The sequence below is a fragment of the Artemia franciscana genome, chromosome 20 (assembly GCF_032884065.1).
Source record: "Artemia franciscana chromosome 20, ASM3288406v1, whole genome shotgun sequence".
Taxonomy (NCBI): domain Eukaryota; kingdom Metazoa; phylum Arthropoda; class Branchiopoda; order Anostraca; family Artemiidae; genus Artemia; species Artemia franciscana.
The window spans coordinates 20,232,732-20,256,826 of NC_088882.1; the positions used below are offsets into that span (position 1 = coordinate 20,232,732).

The 24,095-nt window shown below is 36.5% G+C and overlaps 3 protein-coding genes across 9 annotated transcripts in view; 1 reads left to right on the plus strand and 2 right to left on the minus strand.

Moving 5' to 3' along the window:
• Positions 1-8,283: 8,283 nt before the first annotated feature.
• LOC136039875 (alanine--tRNA ligase, cytoplasmic-like) lies at positions 8,284-18,165 on the minus strand. The gene has a single exon (XM_065723825.1). It carries the CDS (start codon positions 14,969-14,971, stop codon positions 13,265-13,267), a length of 1,707 nt encoding a protein of 568 aa, XP_065579897.1. The 5' UTR covers positions 14,972-18,165; the 3' UTR covers positions 8,284-13,264.
• Positions 10,093-12,481, plus strand: LOC136040016 (uncharacterized). The gene is made up of 2 exons (XM_065724082.1): positions 10,093-10,165; positions 11,850-12,481. Exons 1-2 carry the CDS (start codon positions 10,093-10,095, stop codon positions 12,479-12,481), a joined length of 705 nt encoding a protein of 234 aa, XP_065580154.1.
• A 3,449-nt stretch (positions 18,166-21,614) lies between the features above and the next one.
• Positions 21,615-24,095, minus strand: part of LOC136039876 (Na(+)/citrate cotransporter-like) — a 101,227-nt gene continuing 98,746 nt past the window's right edge. For all 7 annotated transcript variants that reach the window (XM_065723827.1, XM_065723826.1, XM_065723833.1 and 4 more), the window contains one exon: positions 21,615-21,829. In XM_065723827.1, coding sequence (XP_065579899.1) covers positions 21,689-21,829 — 141 coding nt within the window. In that variant the 3' untranslated portion in view covers positions 21,615-21,688. The remainder of the gene's footprint in view (positions 21,830-24,095) is intronic.

Genomic DNA, 24,095 nt, shown 5'->3' on the forward strand with positions numbered 1-24,095 from the left:
AGAAGAGTTAAGAGAAAGAGTCAAACTTTAGCGTAAAGAGCGGGGCGTTGAGGAGGAAAAGCCCCTTTCATATACGGAGTAATTTCTGTTCATTTTAAGTTTTAATGTCGCTCCTTACTTTCATTTAAAAGACATGTTTTTTTCATTTAATTCATGGTAAGACCCTACCAAGCGAGGATGCTGCAATAACAAATCTGCAACCTTGAAAGTGGTGAGAATGGCTTCTTTACTTTTTTCTATGGCGGTGAAATATCCTGCCTGAATTGTGGCAACTGGAAAAATGATTGTACCTCATTGTAGCAACTGTAAAATGATAAAAGTTTTTAATTGATTTTTTTTTAGCTTGGAACAAATTAAGCCACGGAAAAGAAGGTGCAATGGGCCCATTCGTTGACTGAAATTGGGTCAACAATAAGCATTAACTCTTTGATAAAAGAACTAAAATTATATATTTATTCATGTAAAGATAATATCCATATGATGTATATATATATATATATATATATATATATATATATATATATATATATATATATATATATATATATATATATATATATTAAGTGGAAAAATATCGTGATCTAAAATTTAAACCCCTAAAGTTGTACTGTTTTCAAAAGCTATTAGCACACTGTTAATTACTTACATGCTTACCGAGTCTTTTTCGTGCTTGAAGGTTGGGCTAGGGACTTCCTCTTCACGTGTGGATATGCTTTTTGTAGGCCTTATGGTTTTCTTCTAAATGAAAAAAAGTCTAGAGGGCGACGAAGAGTGAAATTTGCCCTCCACCACCTTATGGTGCAATCTCAAGGGCGAGAACTGTGGATTTGGCCTCCAAAGTTGAGGTTGCGGAGACAGGGTGGATCCGTCCGTTGGGTATGGCTGAGCCGCCAAGAATGTCGTCCTTATGCATGGGGTTCATGACTAAATTTGATTTGAGTTAATATCAGTGTTTCCGTAGATAATATTGTACAATATTTGGAGTCAAGTCCAACAATGACAAGGTTTAAAAATCAATTACAAGATTTCTTCCAGGATATTCTCCCTTTTTCATGTATGTTTAATTTATTGTTGACCCCTACGGTGGGGCAAGGCACCACTGGTATTCCTCAAATGACGTCCGTGATCCCAAAAGTGTAGACCATGTCACAGTTGTTAGATATCCCCTGGGGAAAATAACAAACATACAATGTGGCAAAAAATACAAAATTACACATTTTTGCAGATAGGTGCTTGGAACTTCTACTGTAGGGTTTTCTCATACGCTGAATCTGATAATGTTATTTTCATTAAGATTATATGAATTTTTGGGGGTATTTCCCCTTTTTTCGAAAATAAAGCAAATTTTCTCCTAACTTTTGATAGGTAAAACTAAACTCGACGAAACTTATATATGTGAAATATAGCATAAAAATCCAATTCCTTTGATGTATCTATTGGTATCCTAATTCTGTTTTTTAGAGTTTTGGTTACTATTGAGCCGGGTTACTAATCTTTCGGTTACTAAACAACCACACACTGTTTGATTGTTTTCCAGGGGTGGTCGTATCAAGCCACAGGTTCTAGAACTTCGGAAGAGGTCTAATTGGAACGAAATTAAAATTTCTAGTCCCCTTTAAAAGGGATTAAAAAGATTGAATACGCAACTGGCCTCTACCACGCTCCTTTTACTTCCAAATCATCCGACGAAATTTTGAGATATCAATTTTATTCATCACAGTTAGAAAGATTCAACAACTATACCATTGGAAATAACAGAACCCCCACAGCTCCTGGGGATATGTTTTTTAAGTTAGAAAACAGTTTGCCCATTGTTTACGTATAGTACTTGTTACTGGGTAGTAAACGAAACTCTAAAAAATAGAATTTGATACTAATAGATGCCTCAAAAAAAATCAGATTTTTATGCTGATTTTAAATATATAACTTTTATCAAATTTAGTTTTACCAGTCAAAAGCATCGAGCCTGAGAAAATTTACCTTGTTTTGGAAAATAAGGGTAAACACCCCCTAAAAGTCATAGAATCTTAACAAAAATCACACCATCGCATTCAGCGTATCAAAAAACACTATTGTAGAAGTTTCGAGCCCCTATCTACACGAATATGGAATTTCGTATTTTTTGCCAGAAGACCAATAATGGGTGCGTGTTTATTTTATTTTTATTTCCCAGGGGTGATCGTATTGACCTAGTGGTCCTAGAATGTCACGAGAGGGCTCATTCAAACGGAAATTAAAAGCTCTAGTGTCCCTTTTAAGTGACCAAAAAATTGGAGGCACCTAGGCCCCCTCCCACACTCAGGTTTTCCCAAAGTCACCGGATCAAAATTTTGAAATAACCATTTTGTTCAACATAGTCAAAAAACCTAATAACTATGTCTTTAGGGACGTCTTACTCCATCATAGTCCCCGGGGGAGAGGCTGCAAGTTACAAACTTTGACCTGTGTTTGCATACAGTAATGGTTATTGGGAAGTATACAGACGTTTTCAGGGAGATTGTTTTTCATGGCTGGGAAGGGGGCTGAGGGGTTACGTGGGAGATCTTTCCATGGAGGAATTTGTCATGAGAGAAGAGAATTTCCATGAAGGGGGCACAGGATTTTCTAGCATTATTTAAAACAAAAGACGATGAAAAAATAAATATGAAAATGTTTTTTCAGCTGAAAGTAAGGAGCAGCATTAAAACTTAAAACGAACAGAAATTATTACGCATACGAGGGGGGTTCATCTCCTCCTAAATATCTCCTCTTTACGCTAAAGTATTTTTAGTAGTTTCAACTTCTACAGCCTTTGTGATTCAGAGGTTATTCTTAAACAATAGGGACAAAATTTAAGCTTTAGTGTAAAGCAAATTGCTGTATTTAATGCAACCTCTCTTAATGCAGTTAATATAGTGTTGTATTGCATTTAATGTAGCGTCTCTTGCCACAGTTACTACACCGTCTCTTGCGATAGTTATTGCATTTTTTTTACTGCAGTTAATGCCAAGTGTTTTACTGCAGTTAATGCAATGTCTCTTGCTGCAGTTAATGCAATATCTCTTACTGTAGTTAATGCAACGTCTCATGTTGTATTTATTGCAACCTCTCTTGCTGCAGTTAATGTAATTTCTCTTGCTGCAATTAATGTAATGTCTCTAACTGTAGTTAATGCAACGTTTCTTGCTGCAGTTACTGAAATGTCTCTTGCTGCAGTTAATGGAATGTCTAACACTTCAGTTAATGCAACTGTCTCTTTCTTGATGAATGTCTCTAGCTGCAGTTAATGGAACGTCTCTAGCTACTGTTAATGCAATTTCTTTTGCTGCAGTTAATACAATGTGTCTTGCTGCAATTAATGCTACGTCTCTTGCTGCAGTTAATACAACTTTCTGTTTGTTGATGCACTGTCTTGTGTCTTGCTGCAGTTAATGCAACGTCTCTTGGTGCAGTTAATACAATATATCTTGCTGCAGTTATTGCAATGTCTCAAGCTCCAGTTAATGAAACGTCTCTTGCTACTGTTAATGCAATTTCTCTTGCTGCAGTTAATGCAATATATCTTGCTGCAAATAATGCAACATCTTTTAGTACAGATAATGCAATGTGTCTTGCTGCAGTTAATGCAACGCCTCTTGCTGCACTTAATACAATATCTCTTGCTGCAGTTATTGCAATGTATCCTGCTGCATTTAATGCACTGTGTCTTGCTGTAGTTAATACAAAGTCTCTTGCTATAGCTAATGAAACGTCTCTTGCTGCAGTTAATGCAATATCTCTTGCTACAGTAAATGGAATGTATCTTGCTGTAGTTAATGCGTCTCTTGCTGCAGTTAATGCAACGTCTCGTGTTGTATTTATTGCGATGTCTCAAGATCCAGTTAATGCAACGTCTCTAGCTACTGTTAATGCAATTTCTCTTGCTGCTTAAATGCAATATATCTTGCTGCAAATAATGCAACATCTCTTAGTACAGATAATGCAATTATCTGTACATATAATGACAGCATTATTTGATGCACAGATAATGCTGCGGTGAATGCAATGCCTCTTGCTGCACTTAATACAATGTCTCTTGCTGCAGTTATTACAATGTATCCATCTGCATTTAATGCACTGTGTCTAGCTGCAGTTATTACAAAGTCTCTTGCTATAGCTAATGCAACGTCTCTTGCTGCAGCTAATGCAATATCTCTTGCTACAATACATGCAATGTATCTTGCTGTAGCTAATGGAACGTCTCTTGCTGCAGTTAATGTAACGTCTCATGTCGTATTTATTGCAATGTCTCTTGCTTCAGTAAATGAAAAGTCTCTAGCTACAGTTAATGCAATGTTAATGCAACGTCTCTTGTCGCAGTTAATGCAATGTGTCTTGCTTCAGTTATTGGAATTTCTTTTGCAGCGGCTAATGTGATTTGTCTTCCTGCACTTAATGCAATTTTTCTTACTGCAGTTAATGCAACGTTTCTCTCTGCAGATAATGCTATGTTTCCTTCTCCAGTTAATAAAACGTCTCTTGCTGCAGATAATGCGATGTATCTTGCTGCAGTTAATGTAATGTCTCTTACTGTATTTATTGCAATGTCACTTGTTGCAGTAAATAAAATGTCCTTAGCTGCAGTTAATGCATTTTCCGTTTCTACTGTTAATGTAACGTCTCTTGTCGCAGTTAATGTAATGCGTCTTGCTGAAGTAAATGCAACGTCTTTTATTACAGTTATTGCAATTTCTTTTGCTGCGGCTAATCTATGTCTCCTGCTGAGCCTAATGCAACGTTTCTTACTGCAGCTAATGCAACGTTTCTTGCTTCAGTTTTTGCAATGTCTTTCGATCCAATTAATGCAACGTCTCTTGCTTCATGAATGCAACGTCACTTTCTGCAGTTAATGCAATGTCTCTTGCTGCATTTAATGTAACGTGTCTTTATTCATTAACCGAATAGTCAATTGCTGCATTTAATGCAACCTCTCGTGCTGCAGTTAACGCAATGTCTTACTGCATTTAATGCAACGTCTCTTGCCGCAGTTCATGCAACGTTTCTTGCTATAGTTAATACAATTTTTTTTACTGCAGTTAATGCAAAGTGTTTTGCTGCAGTTAATGCAATATCTGTTGCTGCAGTTAGTGCAATATCTCTTATTGTAGATAATGCAACGTCTCATGTTGTATTTATGGCAACCTCTCTTGCAGCAGTTAATGTAATTGCTCTTGCTGCAATTAATGTAATGTCTCTAACTGTAGTTAATGCAACTTTTCTTGCTGCGGTTAGTGAAATGTCTCTTGCTGCAGTTAATGGAATGCCTAATACTTCAGTTAATGCAACTGTCTTTTCTTGATGCACTGTCATGTGTCTTCCTGCAGTCAAAGCAATGTCTCTAGCTGCAGGTAATGGAACGTCTCTAGCTACAGTTAATGCAATTTCTGTTGCTGCAGTTAATACAATGTGTCTTGCTGCAATTAATGCAACGTCTCTTGCTGCAGTTATCGCAACTTTCTGTTTATTGATGCACTGTCTTGTGGCTTGCTGCAGTTAATATTTCTTGCTACAGTAAATGCAATGTATCGCCCCCCCAAGCCCCCCCGCGCGTGTAAGTTGTTACGCGCCATATTAGTTACGCGCCATTGTAGTTGTGTCCCTGTGTCCCACCTGTGAATATATATATATATATATATATATATATATATATATATATATATATATATATATATATATATATATATAAATAAGTTGTTTGTCTGTCGACTGACGTCATGTTTTATGTGTCGACTGACGTCATTATAAGGATTGAGCTGTATGTCGTCATGAAGTTGTTTGTCGTCTGACGTCATGTTTGTCGACTAACTAAACTACAGACCGGGACACCGGGACACAAATGACGTGTTATGTCTGTTATAACGTAATAGAGGCAACAATCTTGACAGGGCCTTTTGAGGGTGAGGCTTTTCTTATTCCACGCATTCTCATGATTCCAATGGATCTGCCTTTTCAACCTAAAAGATTGCAATTCCCAATTTGATTAGCATATTTAGTTTTCAGTCCAGAACCACTAAAGCTATTATGTAAATATCAAAAATATTTATGTTGTCTGAGCAATAATTTTTAGTTTTTATTTCAAAATAGAAAATTACCTGACAATTTTAGAATTATATCTATCTATATATATAAAAATAAGTTGTCTGTGGATCAGGTGACGTCATGTTTCTGTGTCGACTGGCGTCATGAAGTTAGTTGTCGTCATTTTTGCTATGACGGTGACGTCATTAAAGATATTTAAGACATATATGTTCACGTAGAAATCTATTAATGTTTAAGTTTAAAATGACTGATGAACTTACAATGGCAAAAGCCGATGAAGATGCTCAAAGAGTCTATGCCAAAAAACTTGCTGCTGATAGAGAAAGTCAGAAAAGAAAGCGTGCCGAGGAATCAAAAGAACAGCAAGGAAACAGGCTTGAGGCTAAAGAACGCAAAACCGCGCAGTTAGATGAAGATCCACCTGGACAGCGAGAGTCAAAACATATCAAAACTGAAAATGATAGCGATGATGATTGGGTTTGGGATCTTGACTTGGATAAGGTCATCAATGCCTACCAGATTTTAGTTAAAAAAACAAAGGTTCGGCGATATGTATTTCATAGTGAAGCTGAAAAATAAAGAAGAAAAAGAAAACTGAAAACAGAAAAAATGTAAAAAACTAAAAAATACTAAAAAGAAAAAACACTCAAAGAGAAATTACAGACCGGGACACAAATGACGACCGGGACAGAGGGAATATAAATAACGACCGGGACACTCAAGGAGAAATTACAGACTGGGATACCGGGACACAAATGACGACCGGGACACAGGCAATATAAATGACGACCAGGACACAGGTATATATATATATATATATATATATCTATATTCACAGGTGGGACATAGGAACACAACTACAATGGCGCGTAACGACTTACACGCGCGGGGGGGGGTTGGGGGGGGGGAAGCGCCCCCACCAACTAGGTGTTGGGGTGGCGCGAAGCGCCACCCCAACAGCTAGTATATATATATATATATATTTAACTACGTAAAATTTGCGAATATACAACATTCTTTGTTGTCCCATTGTCTGTCCATATAAATAGATTGGCAGGTTTACCAACTCTTGATCATGCAACATAATAATTGTCGATGGGAAAACAATCCGGATTCAGATCTATACCGCATTTTTCTAACGATTGCCCTTGAGCTTTGCTGATGGTGATTGCTAACCGAACATTCCCTGTGTCCCCGTCTTCATTTATATATCCCCCTGTGACCCCGGCGTCCCCGTTGTAGGTGTGTCCCTGTGTCCTGGTTGTCATTTATATTTCCTGTGTCCCGGTCGTCATTTGTGTCCCGGTATCCCAGTCTGTAATTTCTCTTTGAGTGTCCCGATCGTCATTTATATTCCCTCTGTCCCGGCGTCCCGGTCATCATTTGTGTCCCGGTGTCCAGGTCTGTAATTTCTCTTTAAGTGTCCCGGTCGTCATTTATATTCCCTGTGTCCCGGTCGTTATTTGTGTCCCGGTGTCCCGGTCTGTAGTGTCATCTTATAATGACGTCATATACAAAGCCTTATATACTTATAATGACGTCAAATGCAAACCGACAAACAAACTAACATGCATATGTACAACTGATTTATATATATATATATATATATATATATATATATATATATATATATATATATATATATATATATATATAGATATAGTTTCTTTTTTAGTTATTCTTTTTTTTTAGTTTCTTCTTTTTATTCATTTGTTTTCTTCAATTTGCCAATGTTCATTCTAACATTGACACTTCGAAAAATCTTTACGTGCCAAGCATGCTAAAGCTCAACAATTTATAAATAAACCTCAAGATTTTGGGTATCTGTTTTTAGGTTTTGAATTACTTTAATCTATTGTCAAAATACATTGAAATATTTGTGCAATTCCCAGATTTTTTTAGTTTTTTCTTTTTTTTTAGTTTTTAGCTTTTTAATAGTTTTTTTTCTTTTTAGTTTTTTACCTTTTTTTATTTTTTTTATTTTTTTAGGTTTTTTCTTTTTAGGTTTTTTCTTTTTTAATTTTTTCTATTTTTTAGTTTTTTTCTTTCTAGTCTTTTTTTAGTTTTTTACCTTTTTTCTTTTTTCAGTTTTATTTTTTCCGTTGGTGACATTCTATCTTTTTCAATGTTTTTCAATTTGTCAATCTTCATTCTAACATTGACAGTTGGAAAAATCTTCACTTGCCAAGCATGCTAAAGCTCAACAATTCACAATAAACCTCAAAATTTTAAGTATGTGTTCTAATGTTTTCGAATTACTTTAATCTATTGTCAAAATATTTTGAAATATTTATGCAATTCCCAGTTTTTACATTTTTAGTTTCAGTTTTCTTTTTCTTCTTTATTTCTCAGACGTAAATACATATCGCCGAACCTTTGTTTTTTTTAACTAAAATCTGGTAGGCATTAATGACCTTATCCAAGTCAAAATCCCAAACCCAATCATCATCGCTATCATTTTCAGTTTTGATATGTTTTGACTCTCGCTGTCCAGGTTGATCTTCATCTAACAGCGCGGTTTTGCGTTCTTTAGCCGTAAGCCTTTTGGCATTAACTCTTTGAGCAGCTTCCTCGGCTGTTTCTTCTGCCATTGTAGGATTTGGTAGCATTCTATCTTTTTCAATGTTTTTCAATTTGTCAATGTTCATTCTAACATTGACAGTTGGAAAATATTCACGTGCCAAGCATGCTAAAGCTCAACAATTTATAATAAACCTTAAATTTTAAGTATCTGTTATAAGGTTTTCGAATTACTTTAATCTATTGTCAAAATATATTGAAATATTTATGCAATTCCCAGTTTTTACATTTTTAGTTCCAGTTTTCTTATTCTTCTTTATTTTTCAGACGTAAATACATATCGCCGAACCTTTGTTTTTATAACTAAAATCTGGTAGGCATTGATGACCTTATCCAAGTCAAAATCCCAAACCCAATCATCATCGCTATCATTTTCAGTTTTGATACGTTTTGACTCTCGCTGTCCAGGTTGATCTTCATCTAACTGCACGGTTTCGCGTTCTTTACCCGCAAGCCTTTTGGCATTAACTCTTTGAGCAGCTTCCTCGGCTGTTTCTTCTGCCATTGTAGGATTTGGTAACATTCTATCTTTTTCAATGTTTTTCAGTTTGTCAGTGTTCATTCTAACATTGACAGTTGGAGAAATCTCCTCGTGCCAAGCTTGCTAATGCTCAACAATTTATAATAAACCTCAAAATTTTAAGTATCTTTTTAAGATTTTCAAATTACATTAATCTATTGTCAAAATATTTCGAAATATTTATGCAATTCCCAGTTTTTACATTTAAACCCTCAACACAAAAATTCATACAACTTATTTTTATATATATAGAAGATATAATCTGGCGTAACAGACAAAGTGTAACAGACATAACCCACAGACAACTTATTTTTATATATATAGATTTATTGCAATGTCTCTTGCTTCAGTAAATGAAAAGTCTCTAGCTACAGTTTATGCAATGTTAATGCAACATCTCTTGTCGCAGTTAATGCAATGTGTCTTGCTTCAGTTAATTCAACGTCTCTTGCTGCAGTTATTGGAATTTCTTTTGGTGCGGCTAATGTGATTTCTCTTCCTGCATTTAACGCAATTTTTATTACTGCAGTTAATGCAACGTTTCTCTCTGCAGTTAATGCTATCTTTCCTCCTCCAGTTAATAAAACGTCTCTTGCTGCAGATAATGCAATGTATCTTGCAGCAGTTAATGTAATGTCTCTTACTGTATTTATTGCAATGTCAATTGTTGCAGTAAATAAAATGTCCTTAGCTGCAGTTAATGCATTTTCCGTTTATACTGTTAATGTAACGTCTCTTGTCGCAGTTAATGTAATGTGTCTTGCTGAAGTAAATGCAACGTCTTTTATTACAGTTATTGCAATTTCATTTGCTGCGGCTAATGCTATGTCTCTTGCTGAACCTAATGCAACGTTTCTTACTGCAGTTAATGCAACTTTTCTTGCTACAGTTTTTGCAATGTCTTTCGCTCCAATTAATGCAACGTCTCTTGCTTCATGAATGCAACGTCTCTTGCTGCAGTTAATGCACTTGCTGCAGTTAATGCACTTGCTGCAGTTAATGTAACGTGTCTTTATTCATTAACCGAATAGTCAATTGCTGCATTTAATGCAACCTCTCGTGCTGCAGTTAACGCAATGTCTTACTGCATTTAATGCAGCGTCTCTTGCCGCAGTTAATGCAACGTTTCTTGCTATCTATATATATATAAATAAGTTGTCTGTCTGTTATGTCTGTTACGCCAGATTATATCTTAAAATAAGTTGTATGTTTTTTTGTATTGAGGGTTTGCATATGACGTCTGAAAAATAAAGAAGAAAAAGAAAACTGAAAAAAGAAAAATGGTAAAAAACTAAAAAGAAAAAACTAAATAAAAACTAAAAAATAAAAAAAAAATTAAAAAAAGAAAAAACTTAAAAAGAAAAAATGTAAAAAAAATAAAAAAATAAAAAGGTAAAAAACTAAAAAGAAAAAAAACTAAAAAAGCTAAAAAACTAAAAAAAGAAAAAACTAACAAAGAACTGGGAATTGCACAAATATTTCAATATATTTTGACAAAAGATTAAGGTAATTCGAAAACCTTAAAACAGATACCCAAAATTTGAGGTTTATTATAAATTGTTGGAGCTTTAGCTTGCTTGGCACGTAGAGATTTTTCCAAGTGCCAATGTTAGAATGAACATTGACAAATTAAAGAAAACAAATCAATAAAAAGAAAAAACTTAAAAAAGAAAAACTAAAAAAGAAAAAAACTAGGAAAAGAAAAAACTAAAAAAGAAAAAAAAATGAAAAAGAAACTGTATCTATATATCTATATAAATGACGACTGGGACACTCAAAGAGAAATTACAGTCTGGGATACCGGGACACAAATGACGACCGGGACACAGGGAATATAAATGACGACCAGGACACAGACATAGGGAATATAAATGACGACCGGGACACTCAAAGAGAAAGCGACCGGGACACAAGGAATGTTCGATTAGCAATCACCATCAACAAAGCGCCGGGACACAAATGACGACCGGGACACAGGGGATATAAATGACGACCAGGACACTCAAAGAGAAATTACAGACCGGGACACCGGAACATAAATGACAACCGGGAAAAAATGACGACCGAAACACCGGGACACAGGGAATATAAATGACGACCTGGACACTCAAAGAGAAATTACAGACTGGGACACCGGGACACAGGGAAACAACAACAACGGGGACGCCGGGGGGCACAGGGGGATATATAAATGACGACGGGGACACAGGGAATGTTTGATTAGCAATCACCATCAACAAAGCTCAAGGGCAATCATTAGAATAATGAGGTATAGATCTGAATACAGATTGTTTTTCCCATAGACAATTATATGTTGCATGTTCAAGAGTCGGTAAACCTGACAATTTATTTATATACACAGACAATGGGACAGCCAAGAATGTTGTATATTCGCAAGTTGTACGTAGTTAAAAATATATGTATATATCTATCTATATTCACAGGTGGGACACAGGGACACAACTACAATGGCGCGTAGCGTAACTAATATGGCGCTTAACGACTTACGTGCGCGGGGGGCTTGGGGGGGGGGTTCGAAGTGCCCCCCACCAACTAGGGGTTGGGGTGGCACGAAGCGCCACCCCAACAGCTAGTAGTTAATACAATTGTTTTACTTCAGTTAATGCAAAGTGTCTTGATGCAGTTAATGCAATATTTCTTGCTGTAGTTAATGCAATATCTCTTATTGTAGTTAATGCAACGTCTCTTACTGGTTTTAATGCAATATATCACTGTGCAGTTAATGCTGCGTCTCTAACTGCAATTATTGCAATGTCTCTTGCTGCAGTTAGTGCAAAGTATCTTGCTGCAGTTAATGTAATGTCTCTTGCTTCAGTTAATGTAGTTTCTCGAACTGCAAATAATGCAATATCTCTTGCTGCAAATAGTGCAAACTCTCTTACTGCAGTTGATGCAATGTCTCTTACTGCAGTTGATGCAACGTCTCCTGGTTCAGTTAATGCAATTTCTCTTGCTACAGTTAATGCAATGTCTCTCACTCCAAGTAATGGAATTTCTCTTGCTGCAGTTAATGCAATGTCTCTTGCTACAGTTAATATAATGTCTCTTGCTGCAGTTACTACAATGTCTATTGCTGCAGTTAAAGAAATATGTCTAGCTACAGTTAATGCAACGTCTCTTGCTGCAGTTCATGCAATGTGTCTTTCTGTAGTTAATGCAATATGTCTTGCTGCACTTAATGCAATATCTCTAGCTTCAGTCAACGCAACGTCTCTTGCTGCAGTTAATGCAGCGTCTCTTGCTGCATTCAATGCAACGTCTCTTCCAGCAGTTAATGCAATGTCTCTTAATGCAATGTCGTAATGCAAGGCAATGCAGCAATATCTCTTGCTGCATTTAATGCAAAATCTCTTGCTGCAGTTAGTACAACATCTCTATCTGCAGTTATTGCAATATCTCTTGCTGCAGTTAACACAATTTGTCTTGTTGCTTTGATGCAAGGTCTCTTCCAGTTAATGCAATGTCTCTTGTTACAGTTAGTGCAATCTCTCTTGCTGCAGTTAATGCAACGTCTCTTGCTGCAGTTAATGTAATGTCTCTTGCTACAGTCAATGCAACGTCTCGGCTAAAGCTAAAGCAAGATCTCTTGCTGCATTTAATGCAACGTCTTTTGCTGCAGTTGATGTAACTTGTCTTGTTGCAGTTAATGCAGCATCTCTTGCTGCAGTCAATGTATTTTGTCTTGTTGCAGTTGATGCAACGTATCTTGCTTCATTTAATGCAATGTCTATTGCTGCAGTTAATGCAATGTCTCTTACTTCAGTTAATGCAACGTCTCTTACTGCAGCTAATGCAATGTCTCTCGCTCTAGTTATTGCAGTGTGTCTTGCTGCAGTTAATGCAATTTATCTTGTTGCAGTTAATGCAACGTCTCTTTCGCAGTTAATACAATGTGTTTTTCTGCAGCAAATGCAATGTGTCTTCCTGCAGTTAATGCAATGTCACTCTTCGCGTTTAATACACTGTCTTGCTACAGTTGATGCAATATGTATCCTGCTGCAGTAAAGGCAATTTCTCTTGCTGCAGTATATGCTTTGTTTCTTGCTTCATTTAATTTAGTGTCTGCAGAAGAGCTGTAGCTGAAAACTAATTGTTTGTTCTGCATTTTTCATTTTGTTTTGAACGCTCTTTAGCTTTTCTTTCGTATTCGTCAAATTTTTTCATGTCTAATTTTAGACCTCTTTCCTCGCACATGAGTTTTGTTATTGAAACTGGTAAGCCGTGTGTATCTTTTAAAGTCCAAGCAATTTCTACAGGAAAGATTTTTGTTCCTTCGAGCTTTTCAACATTTTTTTTGAAAACGCTACTTCCGTGCGTGAGAGTTTTACGGAATTGTTCTTCTTCGGCATTTATAATTTTTTCGATCCTTTTGGGATTTTTTTGTAGCTCAGGGAAGGTTTTTCCTAACATCTTTACAACAACATGGACCAAAGATCCGAAAGAAGTTTCCTCGAACTTTAGTATTTCGGTTGCATAGTATACACCACGACGTAAAATTTTCCGGAGAACATATTTTCTTCCAGTGTTACCTGGAGATAAGGTTTCATCGTCAGAAAAGGCTATAGTTAAGCATCGTATGTGGTCTGCAACTATTCTGTAGGCCATATTTACACAATCTTTATCCTTGGCCCCATGAATTTCTTCGTATTTCTTTTTGATGTTAGACTTTTGTTCAATTGCATTAAACAAAGGAGTAAAAAGATCCGTATTGTAGTTAGATCTCTTTTTTTGGACAATGGAGACTAATCGTTCTAGCCCCATGCCACAATCAACATGTTGTTTTGGCAACAACGTCAGGCGGTTGTCACAGTCTTTGTTGTATCTTATAAATACAATGTTCCATAGTTCTATAACATCCGGGTCTCCTGTGTTTACAAGTTTAGCTGCATTTCTATCTCCAATCCTGTCGTAGTGAATTTCGCTGCAAGGACCACAGGGACCAGTCTGTCCCATTTCCCAAAAATTTTCGTGATAACCTTTGACGATGTATTTTTGAATTTGGTTTTCATCAAGGTGTTTCGAATATATTTTCTTCCAAATATGGAAAGATTCGATGTCAGTTTTGAGACTCAAGGATTCGTCACCACCAAAATATGTAACGTAAAGACGTTTTTTTTCAAGCTTTAACTCTTCGGTTAAAAATTCCCAAGCCCATGTGTACATCTCTTCTTTGGAATAGTCTCCAAAGGACCAATTTCCTAACATCTCAAAGAACGTGTGGTGATAATTATCCTGGCCAACATCTTCGAAATCATTGTGCTTACCACCAGCACGAATACATTTTTGGGTATTGACTACACGAGTAAATTTTACCATGTCTGTTTCACCCTTGATTATAGGCACGAATTGATTCATGCCCGAGTTTGTGAACGAGTTTTTGAGACCAAGACCCTCATGTGGGATGACTGAAGATCCCTTTATAAAATTGTGGTCTTTTTTTAAAAAAAAATTAATAAAAGTTTGCCGCACCTGACAGGCAGTCAAATCCTTCTGATCCTGTGAAGCTGGATGAACGACAGTGTTTTCCTTGTTATCTGGCTCGGTTTTCTTCATAAGGAAATGATAAAAATCTTTACACCTTTGCCACATTTGAACGATTCTTTGACGTACATTTTGATCATTCTTGTCTTCCTTCAGTGCCAGTGAGGCTGGATAAATAATTTCCTCATGATTTGGTTTGGGCTCCTTTTTCTTCCTGTCTTTATCATTTCTGGTTTTTCTATATTTTTTTATTACCCACCAGATGGCACATCCAACACCTGCACCTACTAAAAGTTTTTTACTTATAGTCATTATAAGTTAGGACTTAGACTACGGACTACCGAGTTATATTTTGAATATGACATCATGATGGTTATGCATTTATGATGTTATATTAATCATTAAAAGCTGCTTTGATGTTAATGCAATTGGAAAATATTATTAGCTGAAACGACGTCAAAGTGATGTAAAGTCAAAGTTAAGTTGCGATTTGTATAATATTCTTCTATAGAAAAAATTTTGCCCACCAGATGGCACATCCAACACCTGCACCTACTAAAAGTTTTTTACTTATAGTCATTATAAGTTAGGACTTAGACTACGGACTACCGAGTTATATTTTGAATATGACATCATGATGGTTATCCATTTATGATGTTATATTAATCATTAAAAGCTGCTTTGATGTTAATGCAATTGGAAAATATTATTAGCTGAAACGACGTCAAAGTGATGTAAAGTCAAAGTTAAGTTGCGATTTGTATAATATTCTTCTATAGAAAAAATTTTGCCGCTAAAGGAGTTAGTCTCAATTTCGAGTATTTGTGTCATTCCCAGAGCTTCCATAAATGAAATGAAATTATAGTTCTTCTACATTAAGTAAGTAGTTTTTAGAGTCATGCCACTGATCCCCGTCCCAAACCAAGTAACTAGCCACACCAGGGATCAAAACCGTAGATGAAGAATTCTCAACCCAGCGCCCCAACCACTTAGCCAGGACGGTTCAACAAAGGAGGTAAAGGATACAGCACTAAAGTTTCTGAAGTCCGAACCTATCTGATTATGATCTATTACAATTCTTCTCTAATGACTTTACATCAACTAAAATACTATTGTGATTGTAGCCAATTTTTAAATTTCTGATAGCGTAAAAAAATTCCACAATTATGGAAACAGGCTATGATAAGGACTTTACCAAATGAAACATTTAAAGCGTGGCTTTGAATATCATCATTCCGCCTCTCTTATTCTTTATATTCTCAAAAATATATGACAGACTCTTTGCTGACATCGAAGATTAAGAAAAAAGTCTGCTCTTATAACCATGAGGCTATTCGAGATCTTCAAATCCACTTCTAATTCGTATCACTTTCATTATATTATTCGCTTCATTAAAAACTTCTTTAAAAGCCCAATGCAACGTTTATTCTAACTTTCATTGATCAAAATACCAGAGGCTAGATAGTGTTGATTTACTATTGATGTTTACTCTGTTGATGTTAATTCTAATTTTTAGGAAATATCTTCGTGAACATTAGTATATAAGAACCATATATATATTTAGGGTATAAGTTACAACGATATCCCTGGGGCCCTAGGTTTTTTTAAACGAGAGGTTCGTTAACTGACCTTTTAACAGTTATTAACAGAATAGCTAGCTCAAATTTTTATCTGATGATTTAGTGGAAAAAGGCTTGGATGGGTAAGTTTAGTTGCCTCTGATCTTTTTCAGACAGTCCGTGGTAACAAGCGGACCGGCTCAATGGCAACCAAAACCCTTAAAAAACTAAATTTTGATACCAAGAGTTACACCACAAGAATTAAATTTTTATGCTGATTTTAAATATATAAGTTTTATCAAGTTTAGCGTCACCCATCAGAAGTTACGAGCCTCAGAAATTTTTTTCTGGCGCGAAGCACCACACCAACAACTAATTGGTGGGGGTGCTTCACCCCCCCAAAGCCCCCTCCGCGCCCTTAAGTTATTACGTGCCGTATTAGTTACGCGCTATTGTAGTTGTGTCCCTTTGTCCCACTTGTGAATGTAGATAGATATATACTTGCTGTTGGGGTGGCGCCACCCCAACACCTAGTTGGTGGGTGCGTTTCGCGCCCCCAAGCTCCCCCGCGCCCGTAAGTCGTTACGCGCCATATTAGTTACGCGCCATTGTAGTTGTGTCCCTGTGTCCCACCTGTGAATATAGATAGGTATATATATGTTCTTAACTACGTAAAACTGGCGAATATACAACATTCTTCGCTGTCCCATTGTCTGTGCATATAAATATATTGTCAGGTTTACCGACTCTTGAACATGCAACATATAATTGTCCATGGGAAAAACAATCCGTATTCAGATCTATACCTCATAATTCTAATGATTGTACTTGAGCTTTGTTGATGGTGGTTGCTAATCAAACATTCCCTGTGTCCCTGTCGTCATTTATATATCCCCCCTGTGCCCCCGGCGTCCCCGTTGTAGTTGTGTCCCTGTGCCCCGGTCGTCATTTATATTCCCTGTGTCCCGGTCGTCATTTGTGTCCCGGTGTCCCAGTCTGTAATTTCTCTTTGAGTGTCCCGGTCGTCATTTATATTCTCTGTGTCCCGGTCGTCATTTGTGTCCTGGGATTGTCAGGTTTACCGACTTTTCACCATGCAACATATAATTGTCCATGGGAAAAACAATCCGTATTCAGATCTATACCTCATTATTCCAATGATTGCCCTTGAGCTTTGTTGATGGTGATTGCTAATCGAAAATTCCCTGTGTCCCGGTCGTCATTATATATCCCTCTTGTGCCCCCCGGCGTCCCCGTTGTAGTTGTGTCCCTGTGTCCCGGTTGTCATTTATATTCCCTGTCCCGGTCGTTATTTGTGTCCTGGTGTCCCAGTCTGTAATTTCTCTTTGAGTGTCCCGGTCGTCATTTGTATTCCCTGTGTCCCGGTGTCCCGGTCGTCATTTGTGTCCCGGTGTCCCGGTCTGTAATTTCGTCAGTCGACAAACATGACGTCAGTCGACAAACAAATTCACGAAGGCATAATCCTCAATCCTTATAATGACGTCAGTCGACAAACGTGACGTCAGTTGACAGTCGACAAACATGAAGTCAGTACACAGACAAACCACTTATTTTTATATATATATATATATAGATATGTTTTTAACTACGCAAATTTTGCGAATATATAACATTCTTCACATCTATGCCGCATTTTTCTAATGATTGCCCTTGAGCTCTGTTGATGGTGATTGCTAATCGAATATTCCCTATGTCCCCGTCGTCATTGATATATCCCCCCTGTGCCCCCGGCGTCCCCGTTGCAGTTGTTTCCCTGTGTCCCGGTCGTCATTTATATTCCCTGTGTCCCGGTCATTTTTGTTCCGGTGTCCCGGTCTGTAATTTCTCTTTGAGCGTCCCGCTTGTCATTTATGTTGCCTGCGTCAAGGTGTCCCGGTCGTCATTTGTGTATCGGTGTCCCGGTCTGTAATTTCTTTTTGACTGTCCCGGTCGTCGTTTATATTCCCTGTGTCCCGGTCGTCATTTTTGTCCCGGTGTCCTGGTCTGTAATGTCATCTTATAATGACGTCATATACAAAGCCATATACACTTATAATGACGTCATATGTACACCCTCTTTTTACAAACAAACATACAAAAAAACAAACATGCCTACCACTATATATATATATATATATATATATATATATATATATATATATATATATATATATATATATATATATATATATATATATATATATATATATATATATATATTATATGTAATTATTATATGTAATTATTATTAATTATTGTAATTATTATATGTAATTATTACATATATAATAAATTAGATTACTTCGCAATATGTAGATAATACAAATTAACTTTTTGTTCTTGAATTTCTCAATTTCTTGTGTGCCTTTCTTTTATCAGAGGTTGTTTTTCCTCCTTTTCATTCAAAGTCAGGACTTCAATTAATACAGGGTTTTAAATGATATTAGTATGAATTTGAGCCATATACTTGTATCCGTTTTTACTACGTTTAGTTTTATAGCACATATTTTTTTTTAAGTTCATCAAGGGTCAGTGTATTGACGGGTTGACTCAGATACCTCGGTAAATCATCTCTGGACACAGTTTAGGTTCTAAGAATATTCTGCCAGTTTCATTCATCTAAATCAACTACGCTTTAAGAATACAAAATGTAGAGACCTCGAGTTTTATGCACATATTTATGATATTAGATAACAAAATAATTTTGAAATTTTTAACAACACTTGCTCAATTATTCGTCATATGCACTTTGTTCACGCAAAAGCGTCTCTTTTATTTTCCTTTTAGGTCTAACCTGTTATGCGACATCTACATTTGGGGTTCAGAGGAAAAGTTCAAGGTGTTCTTTTGATTGCGACCCGGCTCAATATTAAACGAAACTCTAAAAATCGGAATTTTGATGCTAAAAGATACATCAAAAGAATTGGATTCAATAAAGGTTCAATAAAGCAGAAAAAACAACTTTATGTGAATTATTTAACGATTTGTTGGGATGATAATTTTATAAAATTCAAAAAATTTCACAATATTTTAAATTCAGTAAAACGGAAAGCTCAGAAACTTCATTTTCAAAATAAATTCATGAAAATCAAGGGATTATGACAAATACATGGAAAACAATAAATAAACTTTTGGGTAATTTTCACAGTAGGGAAGAGGTGAGAGCCATGGAGACGACAGAAGGTCGTCTTGCTGATTCTCAAAACATGGCTGAATTTCTGTGTGGTTATTTTGCAAATGAAGGAAAAAGACTTAGCGATCAAGCGCGGGCTAACCTACGCACATCTGTGAGTTTTGGATCTGTTTTTGAAAGACAGCCTGCACGTGAGAATTCCTTTGAATTTGCAAGATATTTGGAACAGGAAGTGGCAAAATTTCTGCCTACGATGAAGTTGAGTTCTAGGTGGATGGATGAGTTGTCGCTGAAACTAAAAAAAGCCGCAAAAACGAGTGTCTTACCTGTCTTGACGCACCTCATCAACCTTTCTCCGGATCTTGGAGTCTTCCCGGAAGCACTAAAGATCGCAAGAGTGGTTCCTTTTCATAAAGGAGGGAAAAAAGATGACCCATCGAATCGAAGACTTATATCTATTCTCCTATTTTTCTCTAAGTTATATGAGAAAGCTGTACATGCCCAATTAAGTTATTATATTGAAAAGAATAAAATTCTAATGGGAAACCAATTTGGGTTCAGAAAAGGGCAATCTACAGATATGGCAGTTCTGAAATTGGTTGATTGAATTTATGATGCATTTGAAGCTGGTCTTATACATGCAGCTGTGTTTTTGGAAATGTGAAAAGCGGTCGATATGGTGGACCATCCAGGGCTTATTCAAGCTCTTGACTGGATTGGGGTGAAGGGTTCAAGCCTTGATTGGTTTTCATCATATCTACACGATCGGTATCGGATAGTACAGAATGGATCATTTTTATCTTCAAAAAAGAAAATAGAGTGCAGGGTCCCAGAAGGTTCAATCCTGGAACCCCTTCTTTTCATCATTTTTATTGATCGAGTGAAGCATTACCTGTCGGTGGCTGGTGTCATCCTGTTTTCAGATGACGCTTTGTTCTTTCTAGCTGTGCCCTCGCTTGATGTTTTGTATAATAAAATTCATAATGCTGTCTCTGAATTTCCAACTTTTTCTCAACAAAATTTGTTATCCCTAAACTTTTTTAAAACTTTTTCATGATATTCTCTAGACATTCGTTAAGTGTTGGCAATGATGAAATCATGGTTCGAGGAAATGTGATAAAAAGAGTTGCAACAACGAAATATTTGGGGTTTTTAATTGATGAAAAACTGTCGTGGAAAAACCATTCAAATGCGGTAGCTGAAAAATCAAGCAGAGGTCTTGGGGTGATGCGAAGAATTAAAAATCTAGTCCCCAAGAAGACTGTAAAAATGATTTATTTTTCTAAATTTTGGCCATATATTGTCTACGGATGCTCTATATGGGCAAGTAATTTTGTAACATGTTTCAAAAGAGTAAAAAAACTTCAGAATAAAGCTGCACAATCACTATCAGAACTTTATGATTCTCATGAGGTTCCTACTCATATGAATTTAACAAAGAATAAGTTAATGGATGTATCCCGAATTCAAGATTACCAAGTCGCGATTTTCTCGTATAAATATTTGAATCGCCTATTCACCCCTGCTTTTGAAAATCTTTTTAATTTTAATAGAGACCGTCATGATCATAATACAAGAAAAGCTGATAGCTTAACTCATGAGTTTAGGAGTACCACTCGGGCATCTCTTGTGATTCGCCATTATGGTTCCCATGTTCAGATTATTTTCCCCGAGGGTGTTAAAAATGTACTTAGTCTTCCGGCTTTCAAGTCACGGGTAAAGAATTTTCTTTTACCTCGTGAGTGATTTTGATGTGAGGCCTGTTCCAGGTTGTCATTCTATTCAAGACATTTCCCTGATTTATTTTGCTGTTAATTTTTTTCTGTTATTTTTTTTGGTCTTCTTTTTGTCTTTTCCTCTTTCTCCTTTTTTCCTTTCTTCCTTCATCAGTTGATTTTCTTTTGTATTGAGTGGCGTGATATGAACATGGTTTTAATTAGCTGAGGGTGATAACCTCGCTTGCCCTTCCAAGCTTATTGCCTTTCTTGGCAGGCGAATGACGAATAGTGTTTGTTTTCTTTGTTCAATAAACATATATCTCATTATATCTCTGAAACGTACATAAGGGATTGAGAACATTTAAATAAGGCAGGATAAACGTTCTTTTTTTTCAGATTCACCCTCACATTAAAAATCCGATTCAAAGTACGATTCCTTTAAGTAAAGTTTGGCTACATGCGCAACAAAATTACTTTGAAATATCAAACATCTTTTTTTCTAAGTCTTCAAAACTATAGTTTAGCTGAATAATATACTACAACAATTTCTATACTTATTTTATGTACAAATATAAAGAATTCCACAAAAAACTATTAACATTTTGCTCCAACTTTTACTTCATGGCGACACTATTGTTATTTCTGTCTTATTTGCCCAATCGGGAAAGGTCTTTATGTCAAACAATGCAACTCCAAGCGTCTCAGTCAGAGCACAGAGAACAATTACACAAAATATGTTCATCATGAATCCTGTTTTTATCTGCAAGGAAAAAGAAAAGTATTCACATGAAATGCAATTAACTTCATTCTTCTAAGAATCCATTACCACAATATGAAACAAACTTGTTTTAGTTTGTTTAATGATTTTGTAAGGTCATATTTTACGATTAATATACGATTATCGATAAGTCATTATTGCATGTTGCATATATCGTAAAAAGTGTATTTACTTATAGGAAGGGGAGTTTAGTAAGTTTGTCTGAATGTAAACAGTGAGAAAATTGTTCAATTTGGATTACGATGATTCTCTTGGATTGACTGATACAGTGTATCTGTGGATGCTTAAGTGGGCTAGGTTAAACCTACCTTACTAAGATCTGCCCATAAAGTTGGCATTTGGTTGAAGCTATCTATTGAAATAGTTAGCTCATTTTTTTTGGCGTTGACATTGTTAGATTGTAACTAATTTCAGCTATCATAGATGGCGTTCATTTAGACGTTGAAACGTGAACGTCGTTAGACGTTGAATGTTGAACCAAGTGACAGTGGCAATGGCTTCGGGCAATGATGCGGCTAATCAAAATGATGACGAAATTCTTTGTCCCGTTGAAAAACAAAAAAGTGTCTCTATGTTATTAGGTTTGCTGAGAGAAGTTTTCGGAAATGTAAAAAAAGTCCCTGGCGGGAAGGGCAATGTTAAAGATATATGCGACCGGATCCTCGTTCTACATCAGAATGTTATAGAAGAGAACTCAGAACTACTTCGTAAGGAGAATCGCCACCTGCAAACAATTGTGAAACTGCAAGAACGTATTGGAGACCTAAATAAAACACCCATCTCTATGCTTGGGGCTGCACAGCCGACTGTGACCTCATCCCGTTCGTTTGCATCTGCCGTACGTGGCCAAAACGTTTATTCGGTCATTCTTGAACCCGTAGAATATGACAAAAATAGTGATAAACGTCTGGGACGAAATGATTTACAAAAGCTGACCAAAAGTTTTTACCAGGCTATCGACAAAGACAGTAAAAATTTTGTTGTGAAAAAGACAGTACCTGCGAAGAATGGAAAAATTATATTTGAACTGGGATCCGAGTCCGATGCAGAAGAGGCAATTTCTTCATTTAACAAGAAAGTAGAGGTTACAAAATATAAAGCTGTGCAAGTAAAGAAAAAGATGCCGAGAATAATTGTATACGACGTCACGGAGTGTGAAGACGCCGATTCCTTCCGCACAGAGTTCTTGCGAAGCAACGATAATGTAAAAGTCATGGTTGATCATGGTGAGCTACTGAAAGTTGTCACAATGTTGTGGAAAGATAGAAGCCGTGCTAATGTCGTACTTGAAGTTAGCCCAAACATCCGCAAGTCTATCCTGTTAAATGGTCACGTGAAACTTGGCTTCTTGTTGAAGCGCTGTGAAGACTATGTGTTCCTAATAAACTGTTCAAATTGCTGCCTTTATGGCCACCGAGCAACTGCGTGCAGAGGCACGCAGTGCTGCTCTTTTTGCATGGGTAACCATTCATTTGATGATTGCCCAAAAACATTTTCTGATCGCCCATCGTGCCGTGCTTGTCACCATAGCAAGACCATTGGAAGCCCACATGCGTCGTACGAAATTAAAAAGTGCCCAACTGCACAAAAGATTATAGCAAAACTGAAAGACAGGATTCTGTATCACGAGGGTCAATAATGTTGCAATCAGGCAGTGTAAATGATGTGAATAAATCATTGTCTTTCATCCAGATTAACTTGCAGCATTCTTTCAATGCAATGGTGCAGTTACAACAAACCCTTGCAGAAAGAAAGCCAGATGTTGTTCTGCTGCAGGAACCCTATGTTAATAAGTTCGGATAGCTTTCGTGTATTCCAAGAGAATACGGTTGTTTCTCAAAAATTGATTACGATAGGAGGTTTTTTAGTGCAGCTGTTTTAAATCGTGCAGATATTAACTATGATGATTCGTCTAATAAATGTGTAACTGTGTCTATTTATTTGCCAAGTCATAAAGTTGTTGTTTCGTCAATATATTGTCCCCCATCAATTCAGTCAGTATCTGATGTATTAGCTGTGACTGATGGGTTAAGCAATCATAGTAATCATGTTGTTGGTGGTGACTTTAATGCTAAAAGCCCGATTTGGATGACAAGTTGCAATAGTGATCGAAGAGGAAAAGAATTAGAAGATTATTTTGCTAATAATAATTTAGTTGTTATAAATGACCCAGATGTGCCGACGTATTACGTCGGCTCTTCTAGCCCTGATGTCACAGCTGTAGGTTCTAATCTAGTCCAGTTTGCTA